The following is a 16,436-nucleotide window of genomic DNA, read 5'->3' on the forward strand; positions in this document are numbered from 1 at the left end:
CTGCCTCCTGCATGCCCTCAACTGGGGATCGAGCCCAAAACCCGGCCATGTGCCCTGATCGGGAATCGAACCCATGACCTCCTGGTTCATGAGCTGACTCTCAACCACTGAGCCACACCGGCCAGGCCATTGTATTATTTTTCATAGGAACAACTGTCAACCTATGTTTGCCCGCCCCCTGTCTATTTGCCTAACAAATCCGTGTCTGAACCGAGGTGCGTTGGGAGAATCCACTACAAGTTCAAGGCCTCCCACCAGAGGGAGTGAAGGGTGATGTGCCTGAGGCAGCCCCTGCCACTGGGCACAGAGCCAAAGTAAGGAAGGTTCTGCCTTAGCTGGTGTGGCTCAGTGGATAGAGCGTCGGCTTGTGGACTGAAGGGTCCCAGGTTCGATTTCTGGTCAGGGCACAAGCCCAGGTTGTGGGCTGGATCCCCAGTCGAGGGCGTGCAGGAGGCAGCCGATCCATGATTCTCTCTCATCATTGATGCTTCTATCTCTCTCTCCCTTTCCCTTCCTCTCAAATCAATAATAATAATTATATATATGTATGTATATATATAATATATATATATATGGAAAGTTCTGGGGCCATGAGAAGACAGCTCCCCGCCCACAGCCCCCCGCCCTGCGAGGACCCACTTCGTCCCCTTGCCCCTCTCGCGCCTGGCTTCTCCCTGAGTAACCTCGTTCTCTGCCCCCGCAGTGGTCGATCACTACACCACCAACATCGTCTTCAACGGCGTCCGGGTCATCGCCATCGTCATCATCGGCCTGGGCTTCCTCCTGCTGCTGCTGCCCGAGGAGTGGGACGTCTGGCTGGTCAAGCTCCTCACCCGCCTCAAGGTCCGGAAGAAGGAGGAGCCGGCGGAGGGCAGCGGGGACCTGGGCTCCGGCCCCCAGAACAAGAGAAGGGCCCGGCCCTCCTTCGCCCGCTGACCCGTCTCCTGGACACGCGGGGACGCTGGCGCGAAGGGTCCGGAGGTCTGTTCCTGGCGGCACCTCGGTGGGCAAAGGTGTACATACCTGTACAGTCTGGGTCCCCTGGGGACGTCCCACGGGACTCATGGGCATGTCCAACCCGCTTGCTCTTGTCCACATCAGACCTTCCACCTAAGGTACCGACTCGACGCGCACGAGGGCAGAACCCGAGTTCTTTTTAAATGAATGTAAAGCGAGTAGGAGCCATCCTGGCCCCGGCCAGGTCTGCGGGCCACAGGTTCTGGTTGAGGCAGGCGGCTGTCCTGGGTCTTCTCGACCGAAAACTCCATTGCACACTGTGATAACTCCCTGGCGGTGGGAGTCATTGTTGGTTTCAGACCAGAGCTGGAATCTTTATTTTTTAAGGAACCAGAAGATGACGAAGTTAGTTTGGATGGACAGACGGATAGGAAGGGGACACGCAAAAGGAGAATGGACATCGAAAGCCATCTCTGTGCCAAGCCGGGGGGCGGAGGGTGGGGGGGCGGGTGGAGGAGGTCAGGCCTGAGCCGGGTAACGGCGGGGGGCGGGGGGTGGGGAGCCATCTGAGCCCCTCTCGCTGGCTTGCTCTCGCGTGTCGGTCCGAGGCCCCACCGGAGACGTTCCAGTGCCTTCTACAGAAACTTCATCTTGGCCTATGTGAAGCGAGTGATGTTCCCCGTCACTGGCGCCGTCGTATCGTTGAGATGTACACATCTTTAAAAACCAATAAAACCACATGTGATGGGCGTGTGTGTGCGTGCGTGTGTCCAGCGTGTGTCCACATGCTGACGGCGGTGTGACGGAGCGGGGGTCGCGCTGTGACCACGGAGGAGGGGGCCGCCCGTTCGCTTCTGCTTCGGGGACCAAGACGGAAGCGTGGCCTCCCGAACCCGTGCATCTTCTGATGCGACGCTTCAGCGCCAGGCTGCTGCTGATCCCGCCGTCTCGCTCTGCGTGGAAATCCTGTCTGTGATGGACCCGTGAAGAGGGACCAGGGCTGGGGGGGGGGGGGCGTTTAGAGTTTACTATTTTTTGAAGTTTACATTGTTACATACGAAAGGGAAACCTTATTTTGAAAATGTTGTCATAACCCAAAGGTGCACAAGGGGGCACGGGGCCCTGGAGACCTGAACTTTTTAACCAATAATTATTCTCCATCTCCATGACCTGTTGGGCCCAACAGATGAATAAATGGTTTGAAAAGAAGTGTGTCGTTGTCTTGATGGCGACGAGGGGACGCTCCCAGCGCACCCGTTCTGCCTTCCTTACGCTTTCGCTCCCTGCAAGGCACCCAGACCCACCCGACTTGGGGAAGGAAAGGCAATTCTGACTGTAAAGACAGATTTTGATTTCCGTGGAGTGAAAGGCAGGCAGGCAGGCAGGCCTCGAGAAGACAAGCCCTGCGCCTGGCCGGCACGGTGACATCGAGGACACAGCGCTGGCCCGGCCAGCGTGGCTCACTGGTTGAGCATCGACCTCTGAACCAGGAGGTCAGGGTTCGATTCCCGCACATGCCCGGGTTGCAGGCTGGATCCCCAGGGTGGGGCGTGCAGGAGGCAGCTGATCCATGATTCTCTCTCATCACTGATGTTTCTCTCCCTCTCCCTTCCTCTCTGAAATAAAAATATGTATATAAAAAAAACCCGCATTTTTTCAAAATCTAAGAAGGGAGGAATCGAATGTGCCCAGCTGGTGCACGCTCGGCTCCGCCCTCCTTCCGGGGTACAGGTCCCACGTGGCCGCCAGGTCGCCGGGCAGTGCCCGCGCCTAAACCTTCCGGGTGGCAGAAGGCAAGACTGAGAGCTTCAGGTCCGGGAAAGGGGCGTAGGGCGTCCCACCGGAAACCGGCGGGGGGGCGGGGCCATCCACGTGACCCAGGCCGCTGGGCGGAGCCAAAGGACGGCGGCCTAGTTCCAGGCACCGCTCTCTCGCCCAGCAGGGCGGAAGTCCCACCTCGGATGAGAGTGCTGAACGGAAGTCCCGCCTCCTGGCACGTCGACGGCGGCCCGTGAGGGTCAGTGCGCGGCCAGCGATTCCGCCGGGCGAACTGCTGGCTGGTGGTGCCGAGGTCTATGTGCCTGAGCCCAGCCTGCGGGGCGGCGTGACCCCGGCGGCGCCCGGACTCGGCTCGCGTCGCCCTTTCTCCCTTCGGAGCGGACGGAGAGGCAAGTTTGCTGTGGGCCGGCGGCGGGGACCGAGGAGGTCGCCGACTCTCGCGAGCTGCGATCCCTCGTGGGCGCGCCGCGTCCGGCGGGTTGATTTCGCCCCGCGCGCTCATTTGGAGGGAGAGCGGGTTGGTGCGGACAGCACCTGGGGAAGGGGGCGCCGCTGCCCCGTTTTACCGACGGGGACACTGGCTGGAGAGTAAGCGAGCGCCCCTCCGTGACCGGACCACGGGGGCGTGGCGCCGGCCCGGCCCCCCTTCCCCCCACCCCCGCCGCCTGCCAGCAGCCCGCGGTCAGCTGCTCCGGTGCGGGCGCTGCGGGCTGATTACTTTCAGCTGCTCCATGGAAATCCTCAGGCAGCCCCGCCGGCCTGGCTCCGGGGCGGAGCGTTGACCTATGAACCGGGAGGTCAGGGTTCATTCCCCGTCCGGGCACGTGCCCGGGTGGCGGCCGGATCCCCAGTGGGGGGCGTGCAGGAGGCAGCCGGTCCATGGTTCTCTCTCCCTTCTTCTCGGACATCAAACAGCGGTTCTCAACCTGTGGGTCGCGGCGACCCCTTTGGCGGTCCAATGACCCTTTCGCAGGGGTCGCCTCAGACCATCCTGCAGATCAGATATTTACATGAGATTCATCACAGGAGCAACATGACAGTGATGAAGTAGCAACGAAAACAATTTCATGGTTGGGGGTCACAACATGAGGAACGGTATTTAAAGGGCCAGAAGGTTGAGAACCACTGAATTAAAATAAAAAAAATAAACGCCTAGGCGCAACTGAGAAGAGCGGGGCTGGTGGGAAGCGCCGTGTTTTCCTTCCTCGTTCACGGCCCGCGTTGCTCGCCGGCAGGAGCCCGCGGGATGGCGGCGCCGACCATGAAGGAGCGGCAGGTCTGCTGGGGCGCCCGGGACGAGTTCTGGAGGTGCCTGGACGAGCACGCGGACGACGCCTCCCGGTGCCAGGCGCTGCGACGCTCCTTCGAGGCGAGCTGCCCGCAGCAGTGGGTAAGCGAAGGCCGGTGGACGGACCGGGTGCTCTTTGCCTTTGAAACGCACGGAAGTTGCTCGCGGGGGGCGGGGGGGTCTTCGGGGGGCAGGTGCTGATTTGGGGGCTGCGAGATGAGGTGCTGGCCGGGGCATGTGGGCCCCGCAGGGACCCGAGCAGCAGAGGGCACCCGGTGCGGTCAGCCAGGCCGTTGGCTTGCATCAGGCCGACCTTTGGGAAACGTCCCCTGACCCTCGAAGGATCATTGAAAAACAGAACGAAGACGTGAACGTGGCCCCCAAAACCCACCCGCTAAACCGGGAGACTTCTCCGGGGGCTGCCTGCGGGGCAGTATTTCATCTGGGGCAGGAGGAGGCCCATTCATGGGCCTGGAGCTGCCCTCACAAAGAACACATGCCCAGGTGCCCCCCCAAATCACAGCGACCCAGACCCCACATGTAATGGAAATGTGCCTGGGGCTGGTTCTGCCCCCAGGGCCTCCCTGACAGGTGTCCCCGCCCTGCCCTGCGGGTCCTTGGTGAGGGAGGGGCGGCGGGCGGGAACCACAGCATTGAGCCCATTGGCGATCGCCTGTAAGTTGGGGACACGCCTTCGTTAATGCCGGGCCTGGGTGGCTCAGTGGTTGAGCGTTGAACTATGAACTTGGAGGTCATAGTTCGATTCCCGGTCAGGGCACATGCCCGGGTTGTGGGCTCCATCCCCCGTGGGGGGCGTGCAGGAGGCAGCTGATCGGTGATTCTCCCGCTCCCTTCCTCTTTCTCAAATTAATTTAAAAAATAAAATGAGTGCTGTTGCTGCAATGCGGAGGTGGCAGCTGCAGCTCAGAGCGTGGAGGTCACGTGCTCCGTGCTGGTCAGGGCGGCGGCCTGGCGGTCTGAACTGATTTGTCTGCTTTTTCACGCACGTGCCGGTCCCCGTCTCCCAGGTGGCTTGAGAACAGATCGCTTTAGAGGCGGAGTGGCTTTAGGGTCTTCACGTCTCACACCTGGTTTTTGGGGAGGAGCCTGAGGCTTGAAGACCACAGGGTGTGATGGAGGGCGGGTCCTGTTGGGGCCAGGCTGGGAGTGACTCAGTGGACACAGGTGGCCTTGGGGGGACCTCTTCGTCCGTAAAACCAGCTGGATGCACCCCATCTCGTGGACTTACTAGGAAGGTCCCATGTCTGACTTGGCATAAGCTGAAACCTGGCATGTGTGGGGCTTGCTGATTGGATTAGAAGATGAGTTAGGCCCCCCAAATGCATTTCCGGTGATTCCCCTGAGGTCACTGAGAGGAGAACTGGCTTCAGTGGAGGTGAAAACTACGAGTTTGGGCTGACATCACACCTGAGTCCTTTTAGGGCCAGTGGTTCTCAACCTCCTGGCCCTTTAAATACAGTTCCTCATGTGGTGACCCAGCCATAACATTATTTTGTTGCTACTTCATCACTGTCATGTTGCTACTGTGATGAATCGTCATGTAAATAGCTGATATGCAGGCTGGTCTTAGGCGACCCCTGTGAAAGGGTCGTTCGACCGCCAACGGGGTCGCGACCCACAGGTTGAGAACCGCTGCTTTAGGCCCTGATACCATGACTGCCCATGCGCCCCTCCCTCTGCTCCCCCCCCCCCCACCTGTGGGCACTGAGCACAGCAGGGGACTGAGGACGGGAGGACCTGGCCCTGGAGGTGGGGGTGACGTAGGTGAAGAGCGGGGTGCTGGTGGGCCCCACCCTCACCCACCCCCACATTCTCCCAGGAGATCCCCGACAGTCTGGCCATCATTTGCCACGCAGGCTGCATGGAGGAATCAGGTGGAGATTTTAAAAAACAAGTAGCTATGTCCCAGCCCTCGTCTGTTTGTGGAAATGGAACCCAAACTTTTAAAAGCCCTGGGGCTCGCAGGTGTCTGGTGGATGAGCGCGGTCGGGAATCGCTGGGCTGCCCCCGTGGTCAGCGCGCTGCAGGCCCCGACCCCCACTGCCCTCTCCCGCCCGGGGCTGTGGACCCTCCCTGCCCCTGCTTTCGGGGCGGCTCTGGGCCCCCCGACCCCCACTGCCCTTCCTCAAGCCCGGGGCTGTGGACCCTCTCCCTGCTTTGGGGGCGGCTCTGGGCCCCCGACCCCCACTGCCCTTCCTCAAGCCCGGGGCTGTGGACCCTTCCTCTCCCTGCTTTCAGGGCAGCTCTGGGCCCCCGACCCCCACTGCCCTTCCTCAAGCCCGGGGCTGTGGACCCTTCCTCTCCCTGCTTTGGGGGCGGCTCTGGGCCCCCGACCCCCACTGCCCTTCCTCAAGCCTGGGGCTGTGGACCCTTCCTCTCCCCTGCTTTGGGGGCGGCTCTGGGCCCCCCGACCCCCACTGCCCTTCCTCAAGCCTGGGGCTGTGGACCCTTCCTCTCCCCTGCTTTGGGGGCGGCTCTGGGCCCCCCGACCCCCATTGCCTTTCCTCAAGCCCGGGGCTGTGGACCCTCTCCCTGCTTTGGGGGCGGCGCTGTGCTCTGCATGGGTAGTTTGTACAGCCGGCCGGTGGCTTCTTTGCTCTGCTCTCCGTCCACACACAGGCCGGTGCCACCCGGAGGCCTCGCCCTCTGTCCCTGCGCCCCGGTCACAGCTAACAGGCTCCGCGCACCTCACACGCGTCACCTGCCATTTATCCTCCCAGTCCCCGCTACCACTGGGCCACACTGGCCAGGCCGTAAGTCTGGTATTGCTGAGTCCAGCTTGCTGATATTTTGTTGAGTGTTTTCGCATCAAGGATATTGGCCTGTAATTTTTTTGGGGCGGGGGTGGGGTGTCATGTCTTTATCTGGTTTGGGTATCGGAGCAATGCTGGCTTCCTAGGATGAGGAGGAAGCATTCCTTCCTCTTTGATTTTTCTTGAAGTCATTTAAGGATAGGGATTAATTCTTTAAATGTTTGGTGGAGTTCATTTGTGACGTCGTCTGGCCCCAGGCTTTTGTTTGCTGGGAGTTTTTGTGATTTCTGCTTTAATTTCATGACTAGTCAACAGTCTGTTCAGATTTTCTATTTTCTCCTGGTTCAGTCCTGGGCGGTTATATGCTTCTAGAAAAACTGAATTTGTTGGCGTCTTAACGTTTTATATTTTCTGTGGTATCATTTGTCACTTCTCTCATTTATGATTTTATTTGGGGTCTTATTCTTAATGAGTTTGGCTAAAGGTCTGTCAATTTTGAATTTTGTTTCTTTTCAAAGAACCAGCTCTAAGTTTCATTGATCTTTTTCTTTTGTGGGGGGGTGTTGTGGGGGTGGTTGTTCTTTTTCTAGTTCCTTTAGTTGTAAAATTAGTTTGGGATTTTTCTTGTTTCTTGAGGTGTATAGCTATGAACTTCCCTCTTACAACTGCTCTTACTGCATCTGTAAATTTTGAAAAGTTGTTTCATTTGTCTCATGGTAGTTTTTTTATTTCCTAATTGATTTTGATTGCTTGTTCAAGTGCTCAATAGGGTCTGTAACCCAAAAAGGTTGTGACTTATTAGTCTACATCTTTTTCCAAGACTTTTATACATTAATGCACTGCTGTGAAATGGTTCTAGATCAGCGGTTCTCAACCTGTGGGTCACGACCCTTTCACAGGGGTCGCCTAAGACCATCGGAAAACACGTATATAATGACATATTGTGTTTGTGATTAATCACTATGCTTTAATGATGTTCAATTTGTAACAATGAAATTGGGGGTCACCACAACATGAGGAACTGTATTAAAGGGTCACAGCATTAGGAAGGTTGAGAACCACTGTTCTAGAATATAAATGACTTGGGTCACTTCTACAATTTATATTGAATAATCTGTTACATTTAAATCCGTGCTGTTGTTTACCCAAGCTGCATAACCTGACCTTATTTCAAACCCCTTTTTCTCAACAGATAAAATATTTTGACAAAAGAAGAGACTACTTAAAATTTAAAGAGAAATTTGAAGCAGGACAGTTCCAGCCTCCAAACACCTCTGCCAAGTCCTAGGCTGCCCTGGCCTCTCCGAAAGGTAGACTCTTCTTTCTGGACATTTCCCAGTGCCCCACGGACTGTGAGAGCTGGTAGACATCAGTGCTTCTGCATATGTGACTTAATAATGAAAGTGGTCAGACAGTGGAGAATTGAAAGAGTGGTATGAAATATGCTGTTTTAATTTAGTAAGAAATCTATATTAAGAAGAAAATTAAAGCCTATTTTAAAAATACATGTACCTATTTTTTTGGTTAGAGGATGGCATTAGGCAAATATTGTAGATACTGAAAAAAACAGGTTGTCATATGTATCCTAGGAGTGACCATTTTAATAGCAGCACACACCAAAAAAATGGTGATTGGAAGAACTTAAACTAGACAGCTAAAATGAGGCTGTCTACAAACAGCTTAGCTAATATACTCAGTGTTGGCACGAGGAATGATTTTTCCCAAAAATCAGTAACAAGGTGAGGCTGTCCTCTCTCACTTCTATTCACTACTACACTGGATTCCTACCTACTTCACTAAGAAAAAAAGTAGTTTCTAGGAAAGAAATGATCTTTTAAAACTATAGTTTTATCTCCACGATTGCTTAAAACATTTTACTAAAGAAGCAATACAATTTAGCTAAATATGTTTATTAAAGAGGACAACCCATAGTAATATGTTTAAGGCACATGAAAAAGTTTGGCATTAAGTTATAAGGAAAAAACACATTATTTCAGTAAATTCAGAACTTGTTTCATTTTTCCGAATACTTTTAACCGTGTCAGTAGCAGCGACAGCTCTCAGAGGGCGGGGCCCTCACGCCTGGGCCCCTCGCCTGCCCTGCTGCCGGGCGTATTCCCAGATGAGCAGGGCCCCGCTCACGTGGACGTTGAGCGAGCGGGTGATGCCCCGCTGAGGGATCTCCACACACACGTCCAGCTGCTGGATCAGGCTGGCAGGGATGCCTTCACGCTCATTTCTGGTGGAAGGGGAGAAGAAAGGTTACTTTCCTTGTAATAACCGGCATTTTCTCAGGCATTCTGAATGTTAATACTCTGAATGTCTGAGAAAATGCCGGTTAATGGGAGAAAGGAAAATGAGGACAAAAAGCGTATGGGGCAATCCTGTGGCCCCTGAGCACCCCACAGGTGAAATGAAGTGAAAGGTCGGGGGGCTTCCCAGAAGCATCAGGTCACGGGGTCGAGCGCAGGTGGTGTCAGGTGCCGTGAGGGTCCGATAAACTACGGTTTCTGAACCGTTTTCTGGCTGAGCTGCGAGGAGGTTCTCACCCCAGCAGCAGCAGCGACCTCTCCGGGAAGCAGTACTGCGTCAGGGCCGTGCTCCGGGCCGTCTGCTCCACACCGATGACCGTGTAGCCCTCCGCCTGCTTCTGCCTCAGGTAGCCCGCCAGCTGCGGTGGCTTTACCTTCACACCCATTTAAAAGAGCAGAGAGTAAGTCATTCAGTCACAGCCCTAAGAGTAAAACCAGAGTTTAAAAAACTTACTAAACTGAGCTTAAGTCTTTTAAAAAAGAGTAGACACTATAAACAAGAACTCCCCCAACAGCACAGAAATGTATAAAAATGATTCCTACACCAGCAAGGCACGTTTTCCTGAAAGGAATCCTGCATGATTGATTTCTAAAAACACGATCACGTGGAAGATGATAAAGGAGCAGGAGAACAGCATTGGCCGCATTTTACTTTAGTGTTAAAGGCGGGGCTACTGTAAATTACTGCAAAGGGGCCGATACACGAAGATGGAGAACTACAGACCGAGCCAATCCACTCACACAGTGAGTCACTGCCACCCACCTCCACCAGAGGCAGCCACTGCTCCGCGGAGACGCTGAGCTGCTGGAACTGCTTGTCGCTGACGCACTGAAGGCTGCCGACCACCAGCGCTGCCGCCCCGAACACCTCGCAGGTGCGGCACAGGCCTGCGGAGCAAGGGGGCATCACCGTCCGCAGCACGAGGGTGGGCCCACTGTCCCCCACCCCGTGGCCCCCCCAGCGGGTCCTGCCTGGAAGGCAGCCCACACGGCCGTGTGCTGACGGGCCATTGGCAGGATCTAGAGTCTAAGCGAGGCCCCGACACACGGCTACCTCCTAAGTTGGTGGGCTTGTCGATGAGGGAGGCCACGACGATCAGGCGGCTGATGGCCTTGCCGAGCTTGGCGGCGCGATCCTGAAACGCCAGCTCCAGGTCGGCGTCGGGAGCAGCGTGTCTCCACGGGATCACCTTCTTCTGAACGTCAGTCCACTCGGATTGGTTGTCTGCTTCACCCGAGTGAGAGCCTGGGCAGGAAAGAAGAATCCCCCATGGCAACCAGTCCCCTCATATTCTGCACTATTACGTCACTGCGAGAGCCACAGGGGAAGCAGTTCACCGAGAGGACAGGAAAGGAACGGCCTGCGAGGGTGACGGCGGGTGAGTCCAGCTGGGAGGCATGGAGTGTACAGAGCTATGGAGTGCCCCGCGCTGGGAGAGCCAGGCAGAGGGAGACCTGAAGTTCAGTGAGGCCGTGGCTAGGGGTTCGGAACGAGAACCAGTGGGCTGGCGACGAGAACGCAGACCTCGGCACACAGCTGTTAGGGTCAGTGGTGGCTTTAAAATGGTGGGGCTTGGCCCTTGGATGGCTCAGGGCAGCGTGGCTGAGGGAGAGCAGCGGGAGGTGGTCCTAAGGGAGCCGGGGAGGAAGGCGATGGGAAGTGGTGGCCAACCAGCGAGGACTAGAACCAAGCGCTCTGCTTTACTCCTAAACGGGGCAAGAAATTCCATAATTTGGCCCCTTTTAAAATCTATATTTTACAGAAATATATAGTGGGAAACTGAATATGAACGATATTTCAGAGTAATATATAAGGAAGCAGATGAGGCTCCTGGCTTTTCATAGCAAAGCTCAGGCCCCTGAAAGTACTGTCAGTTACACCACTTTCCACCGCCTCTTCTCCACGGGGAGCCCTCGTGAAAGCTTTTATCAGCCGCCTGCTGTCACCGCAGCCACGGCCTGAGCAGGCAGCAGTGGGGAAGGGGAACACTTCTGTCACCTGCGTCCTGCTGAGCCCAGTCCCCCGGCCTCAGCTCGCGCAGCTGCGTCGCAGAAAGGTAGCGATGAGCCCCTGCCCCCGAGGGAAGGTCCGTGAACTTGGCAAACTTGTCGATGGCGATCCACTCGTCTTCAACAAGGCCTGCAAGGCGCGGAAGGATGTGAAATATGGTCTGAAAGAAAAGTGTAAAATCTAAACTTTCCCCCTTAAAAACATAAAAAGAGCAAAGAAATACATAACTGTTTAAAGTATAGCCTATTCTTACTAATGTATTTTCCCAAACTATGCTATCCGGTCAAATTACCTACCTTCTGTCTTGTAGCAACTGCCTATGTGTCTGACCGGCTTTTCTCAGAACCTGGCGAGCAGCAGGTCTCGCACACGCGTCCCTAATGCGCTAACAGCCACGGCTCTGCACGAGGCAGAGCGTCTGGAGTCAGTGCTGGTGCTGGGCAGCGTGTGGACACGTGCTGTTGACTGACCACCACCTTCTCCATAAGCAACAGGTCAAGCTCTCTTGGTGCCAAATCCTCCCTTTCACTGCCACCAGCTAAGCCATTCAGCCTCCCTTGGCTCCCACCTCCTCATTTGGAAAAGTGTGGCTAAAATGGGGTAAAACAGCTCATGGAAAGTGTTTGTAAACTGCGCAGTGGAAACAGTTGAGTCATCACGTAAACAGTCCTTTCTTTTTCTTACCTATTAGAACTGAGAACCAGGGAATCGCCAAAGGTCAAAGGCCAGGAGGAGCGGAAGCACAGGTAATAGGCAAGTTTAAAATGAAACAGTAAGTTTAGATCAACATGCAAGTCTTCATAAAAGTCTTTAGAATGAATATGGTTTTCTTCATGCAACATCTGTGTACATTTAAATTAGCATCATGATTGCAACTAGATAGTAAGCGGGTACCAATATGGCTACACATGTACGAGACGGAGTCTGACACAGAGTTAGGGTCCAATATGGCTACACATGTACGAGACGGAGTCTGACACAGAGTTAGGGTTCCTACTGGGAGTGGGAGTGAAATACACCACACGAGGGGGAGGCCGTCCAAGGCAGGAAAGGAAAGCAAGGACTTACTCCTGCGGGAACACAGTAGCAGGTGGGCAGGTGGACGTGACCTAAGAGGCACTAAACCCCGCAGGAGGAGGCAGGCGTGCGCCTGCGCACGAGGACACAGCACAGCGGGTGAAGTATCTGAAAACCCTGGGCAATGTCTGCTGTGGCGTCACGGAAAGCAGCTCATGTCCTGTGACGACCACCACAGCGCAGAGCTGTCCTTTTTAAAGGGCGGGGTGTTAGTGGCCCACCGAAGTAGGTCAGTGTGCACAGCAGCTGAGACGTCCAAGTTCTTCAGAGGAAAAGAACTTGGTCGAATGTTTTAATTCAGAGAGAAAGTAATGCCATTTCTACAAAGTTTAGTCACTTAGATATCAAGCTGATTGGCTAGTTGTAATAGACCTGTCCGTGGTTCTTGAAGTTCACTACATGAGCACATGTGGGAGGCGGGGTATCGCCTGCTATGCAGGTTCAGTCCCCAGGACCTAGACAAGGTGATTAACAAGAGTCCATCTTCCTGTTCTTTTAACAATGGGCTTCGTGACCACAGAATCTCACCTGCACAAGTGTTCTCACTCACTCCCTTTCAGTGTCAGAACAGGTTTCTGTTCAGTTAAACGCTGCCCTTCCCGTGTGTACAGCCTGACTACCTGAGAGACTGTGACAGTGACTGGCAGGCTCACTGCGTCGGCGTGGAATGAGGCAGCTCGTCTGCATACAGTGACGCAAACGCAGAGCTTCACAGCTCGAAGGGGAAGCAAGTGAGGGGAAGGGTGAGCTAGTCGTCACCCTTCAACGACGACGGCAAAGGAAGCGTCAGGACTAACGACAAGAGCATTTGCGGGATGGTGCTCACCTCCAGGCAGTAGTCCTGAAGCGGGTGAAACGCTGCAAAGAAGAAATGGTCTTGGATGCGCTGCCAGTTCCTCTTGGCGTTCCTAAGGGTGGGAAACACCGTGAGGCACAGGCAAGGGAGGGGAATCGGGCTCCTTCCTGGCTTACCCACCGCAGGGTTTAGAATGGAGGGAAGTGTGTTTTATCCTAAGGCTTATACACCTCTATCTCCAAGGTCAACACACTTTAGAAACTGACACTGCGTTTGACCTTCTGAAATGAGATGCAAAACAAGTAACTCTCTCAAAGTCATATGACTCACAAGAATGGGACCCAGGTCTGCACTGACATGTGGGGGTCACTCTAGGGGTGCAGAGGCCTGAGCCCCATCCGAGGTGACGGGCACCTGACAACAGGAAACACCTGGAGCGCCTGGCAGACGCCGGCCTGGCAGACATGACTGCCGGGCGGAGGGGCTCCGAGAGGGAGCAGTGTGAGGGGTCTGGGGGGACCCTTCAGCCTCTGGCATAAACTGCTGAGGAGAGAAAAGCGTCGCCCAAGTCCCTTTTTCTGCGCTAAGACTCACAGCCAAACTGGTACCAACTCGCACAGACCACAGGTTTCCCGTGAGCAGATCTGGGGTTCCTGGTGCACCTGTCACGGTTGGAGAGGGTTCTCGTCTGACCAGGCGAAGCGCTGACTCAGCGCCCTGTCTGCTGCGGGCTAACTTGGTCGGGCAGAGGCCCGACAACATGGCACTGACTTCCATCCCCGTTTGCTGCTTCCAGCCTCTGTGCACGGGTTTATGTAAAGCAGTGAGTGCGCTGAGCATGGGAAGAGACCTTTCCGTGGACCCCTGCGGCCTGGGTCTCGGCGCTGTGTGAGCCCTGGCACTCCTGGTGGTGGGTCAGTAATGATAACGCAGTGAGACACCACCTTAGACACAGCAGAAGCGATGCCTCCCCTGAGGGGCTCTGTAACGAACACCCTGCTCACGCGCCCCTCCATCCACAGGAGCAGTTCTACAAGGTCAGGGGAGCCGCCAGCAATCCGAACTGCACCTACCCTGCACAGCTAACGGCCGGCAGCTCTGCCACCCGGCTCTGCGCTCCCACGTGGCCTCAGCTGAGCCGAGGGGCGCCGCCTGCAGCTGTCCCGCCTCACCAGAGGGCTGCCGGCGTGTGCTTACCCTGCTCCCGGCGTGCTCTCCACCTGACTGAGGCTGGACTCGATCACGGACGCCAGAGCGTCCAGCTCCCCCATCCGCAGCGTCTTACACATGCCCCAGGCTTTGTTCAGCGCCACCAGCGCGTACAGGCGGACACTGAAGTTGTGGCTGAAGCCCCACTGCAGCGCGATGACCAGGGCCTGCTTCAGAGCCAGCCTCTGCAGAGGAGAAGAATCACTTCTTCAGTCCGCAGGCCGACGCTTTATCCACTGAGCCAAATCGGCCAGGGCATGGAATCACTTCTTCAGTGGCCACCGGCTGTGGCTGGGTGACCGCAAGGGGGACCTGGCATCACTGCGTCCCCGACGGGCTCCGGGCTCCCCACCCTCCAACCGAGACAGATGGACGTGCTGGCACGCGGTCCCCAGAGGCAGATCCCGTAACCCCGCGGTACTGCCCACCCTCCAGCACGTGTGCAAATTAAAATAACTTAGCGTCCTATTTGTACCACGTGCTAACTTGACGGTCAAGGCAAAGACCCAACAATATGGTAGAGTACCCCGCCCAACAGGCTTGTAGCCAGCTGGACTCACTGGGAGAAATTGCAGAAGACATAAGGGATATGTTACACTTACAAAAACTAGGACAAATATTAAAAGTTCGATTTTGATAGTCAAGTTTAAACTCTTCTTACAATTTAAACTCACCTTTTCTGGAAGGTTTTGAATAATGATGTCCAAATGTGACAAAACCGATAAGAACGTACAAATGCTCGTTTTAAGGTGTTCTTCACCCTGAAAAGAAATCAGGTAAAACGTCATTCAGGGCTTCTGTGCCATGTGACATGCGGGGCCAGCAGGGGGCAGTCTCTCCTGGTCACAGCTGCAGCCCAGGTACAGAACCAAATGCCAGTACACGCAACCAGCCAACTGTGAGGCATTGCCAACTTCCTGGGAAGTGAGTGGTGGGTGAGGGTGCTCATCTGGGGGGCGGTGAGGCCTGCAGGGTGAGCACTGGCTGGAGGGGAGGAGCCGGGGAGCAGGGAGCGAGCAGGCAGACAGCAAGACCAGCAGAGACACAGAGGCAGGTGGAGGCAGAGGCAGCGAGTGGCGAGGACAGGGCTCCGACGTTCAGGGGGCCTTGGCTTTGAAAATCCAGGATGAAAAGCCAGGGGAGAGCGTTGAAGTGGGTTCAGAAACCTTCCCACTAATTGTCATTGGGAATCACATCAATTTGTGATGATAAACTGACGGAAGCCACAGACTGAAGAGGCTGCAGACACTGCAGCTCCAGTGGTGGAGGAGGCGGGGACTCAGTGTGGAAATCGGACTCTCAGGAGCCTGACTGTGACCGTGAGGGGGTGACTGCAGGAGGGACAGAGCTCGGGGGGCAGCTCCATGGACAGAGGGTGGACACGAGTGACTTTAGCAGCTGTGGGGGCACCTGGTGAAGGAGAGACCGAGTATGGCCGACTGAGAGCAGAGGCCTGCATCGTACCCATCACGATCCTGTATCAACTCCTCAGAGATGATTCGGGTGCAGGAAATGCTGGGGGCGGGGGGGTGGACGAGGGACATGAAATAGAATGGAATAAACTGACGTCTGTTCCCAGCTGGGTGAGAGAGACCCTGAAGATTCTCATTAAAGCTGCGACTTAGGTGACGTCTAAAATTTACCTACTGGAAATGTCTTTAAAGTGTAAGGAGCACACTTAATTCTTCCTCATTCTTATTTCTAAGATCAGACACCACTTGGTAAGTAAGACTGTAGCACTGACCTATTTCCCTTCTTACTAACAAAAGCTTTTCCATCGTTACTCTGTTAGAGCAGACGAGCTCTCAAGGTGAGCCAGGCATGTCTGTCTCTTCAGTTAATTCCAAACACAACCTAGGATGTCAACACAATTGGGCCAGGGCAACTGAGAGTCAAGCAGCAACTAATGAAAGTGAAACCATCTCCCAGCACAGTCCACATCTTTTGTTAATTTAAAAAATGGGAAGAAATCTCCTTTACTTACACAAGAAAAACAATCCCAGAACTTCGGAAGAAACTGAGGAAATTTGTGCAGAATCAGTATAATAATCCACTCAATGTAATACTTGATGGACGCTTGGCTGTTGATGAAGCCAGCCTGAAAGATCTTGTCAATGATTCTATTCAAGAAATTCTGAGAAAAATAAAATTAAATTGTGTTATGGTTATTAATGGTCTTAAATTTATTTTTACTGAAATATAATTAACATATAACAATGTATAAATTTAAGGG

At 54.8% G+C, this 16,436-nt stretch overlaps 3 protein-coding genes across 22 annotated transcripts in view; 2 read left to right on the forward strand and 1 right to left on the reverse strand.

Moving 5' to 3' along the window:
• The window catches only part of SLC35F3 (solute carrier family 35 member F3), a 50,925-nt gene extending 49,485 nt beyond the window's left edge, over positions 1–1,440 (forward strand). For all 3 annotated transcript variants that reach the window (XM_036355049.1, XM_036355048.1, XM_036355051.1), the window contains one exon: positions 704–1,440. In XM_036355049.1, coding sequence (XP_036210942.1) covers positions 704–936 — 233 coding nt within the window. In that variant the 3' untranslated portion in view covers positions 937–1,440. The remainder of the gene's footprint in view (positions 1–703) is intronic.
• Positions 1,441–2,940: 1,500 nt separating this feature from the next.
• LOC118678707 (cytochrome c oxidase assembly factor 6 homolog) lies at positions 2,941–8,303 on the forward strand. The gene is made up of 3 exons (XM_036354521.1): positions 2,941–3,125; positions 3,972–4,126; positions 7,991–8,303. Exons 2-3 carry the CDS (start codon positions 3,983–3,985, stop codon positions 8,084–8,086), a joined length of 240 nt encoding a protein of 79 aa, XP_036210414.1. The 5' UTR covers positions 2,941–3,125; positions 3,972–3,982; the 3' UTR covers positions 8,087–8,303.
• Positions 8,304–8,689: 386 nt separating this feature from the next.
• The window catches only part of TARBP1 (TAR (HIV-1) RNA binding protein 1), a 71,653-nt gene continuing 63,906 nt past the window's right edge, over positions 8,690–16,436 (reverse strand). For 4 of the 18 annotated variants that reach the window (XM_036354517.1, XM_036354506.1, XM_036354505.1 and 1 more), the window contains 9 exons: positions 16,188–16,337; positions 14,878–14,964; positions 14,192–14,388; positions 13,025–13,106; positions 11,110–11,281; positions 10,165–10,356; positions 9,874–9,998; positions 9,348–9,484; positions 8,690–9,037 (listed from right to left, as the gene is read on the reverse strand). In XM_036354517.1, the coding sequence (XP_036210410.1) occupies positions 8,875–9,037; positions 9,348–9,484; positions 9,874–9,998; positions 10,165–10,356; positions 11,110–11,281; positions 13,025–13,106; positions 14,192–14,388; positions 14,878–14,964; positions 16,188–16,337 (1,305 nt within the window). In that variant the 3' untranslated portion in view covers positions 8,690–8,874. Of the gene's footprint in view, positions 9,038–9,347; positions 9,533–9,873; positions 9,999–10,164; positions 10,357–11,109; positions 11,282–11,310; positions 12,461–13,024; positions 13,107–14,191; positions 14,389–14,877; positions 14,965–16,187; positions 16,338–16,436 lie in introns of those variants that run through there. The other 14 variants (XM_036354507.1, XM_036354508.1, XM_036354510.1 and 11 more) reach the window with 14 other exon arrangements.

Source organism: Myotis myotis, unplaced genomic scaffold (genome assembly GCF_014108235.1).
Source record: "Myotis myotis isolate mMyoMyo1 unplaced genomic scaffold, mMyoMyo1.p scaffold_m19_p_21, whole genome shotgun sequence".
In the NCBI taxonomy this organism is placed as follows: domain Eukaryota; kingdom Metazoa; phylum Chordata; class Mammalia; order Chiroptera; family Vespertilionidae; genus Myotis; species Myotis myotis.

Coding starts and splice junctions, on each gene's coding strand:
- LOC118678707 (XM_036354521.1), top strand. CDS start 3,983: ATGGCGGCGCCGACCATGAAGGAGCGGCAGGTCTGCTGGGGCGCCCGG. Junction 4,127..7,990: donor CGAGCTGCCCGCAGCAGTGG/GTAAGCGAAGGC, acceptor TTTTCTCAACAG/ATAAAATATTTTGACAAAAG.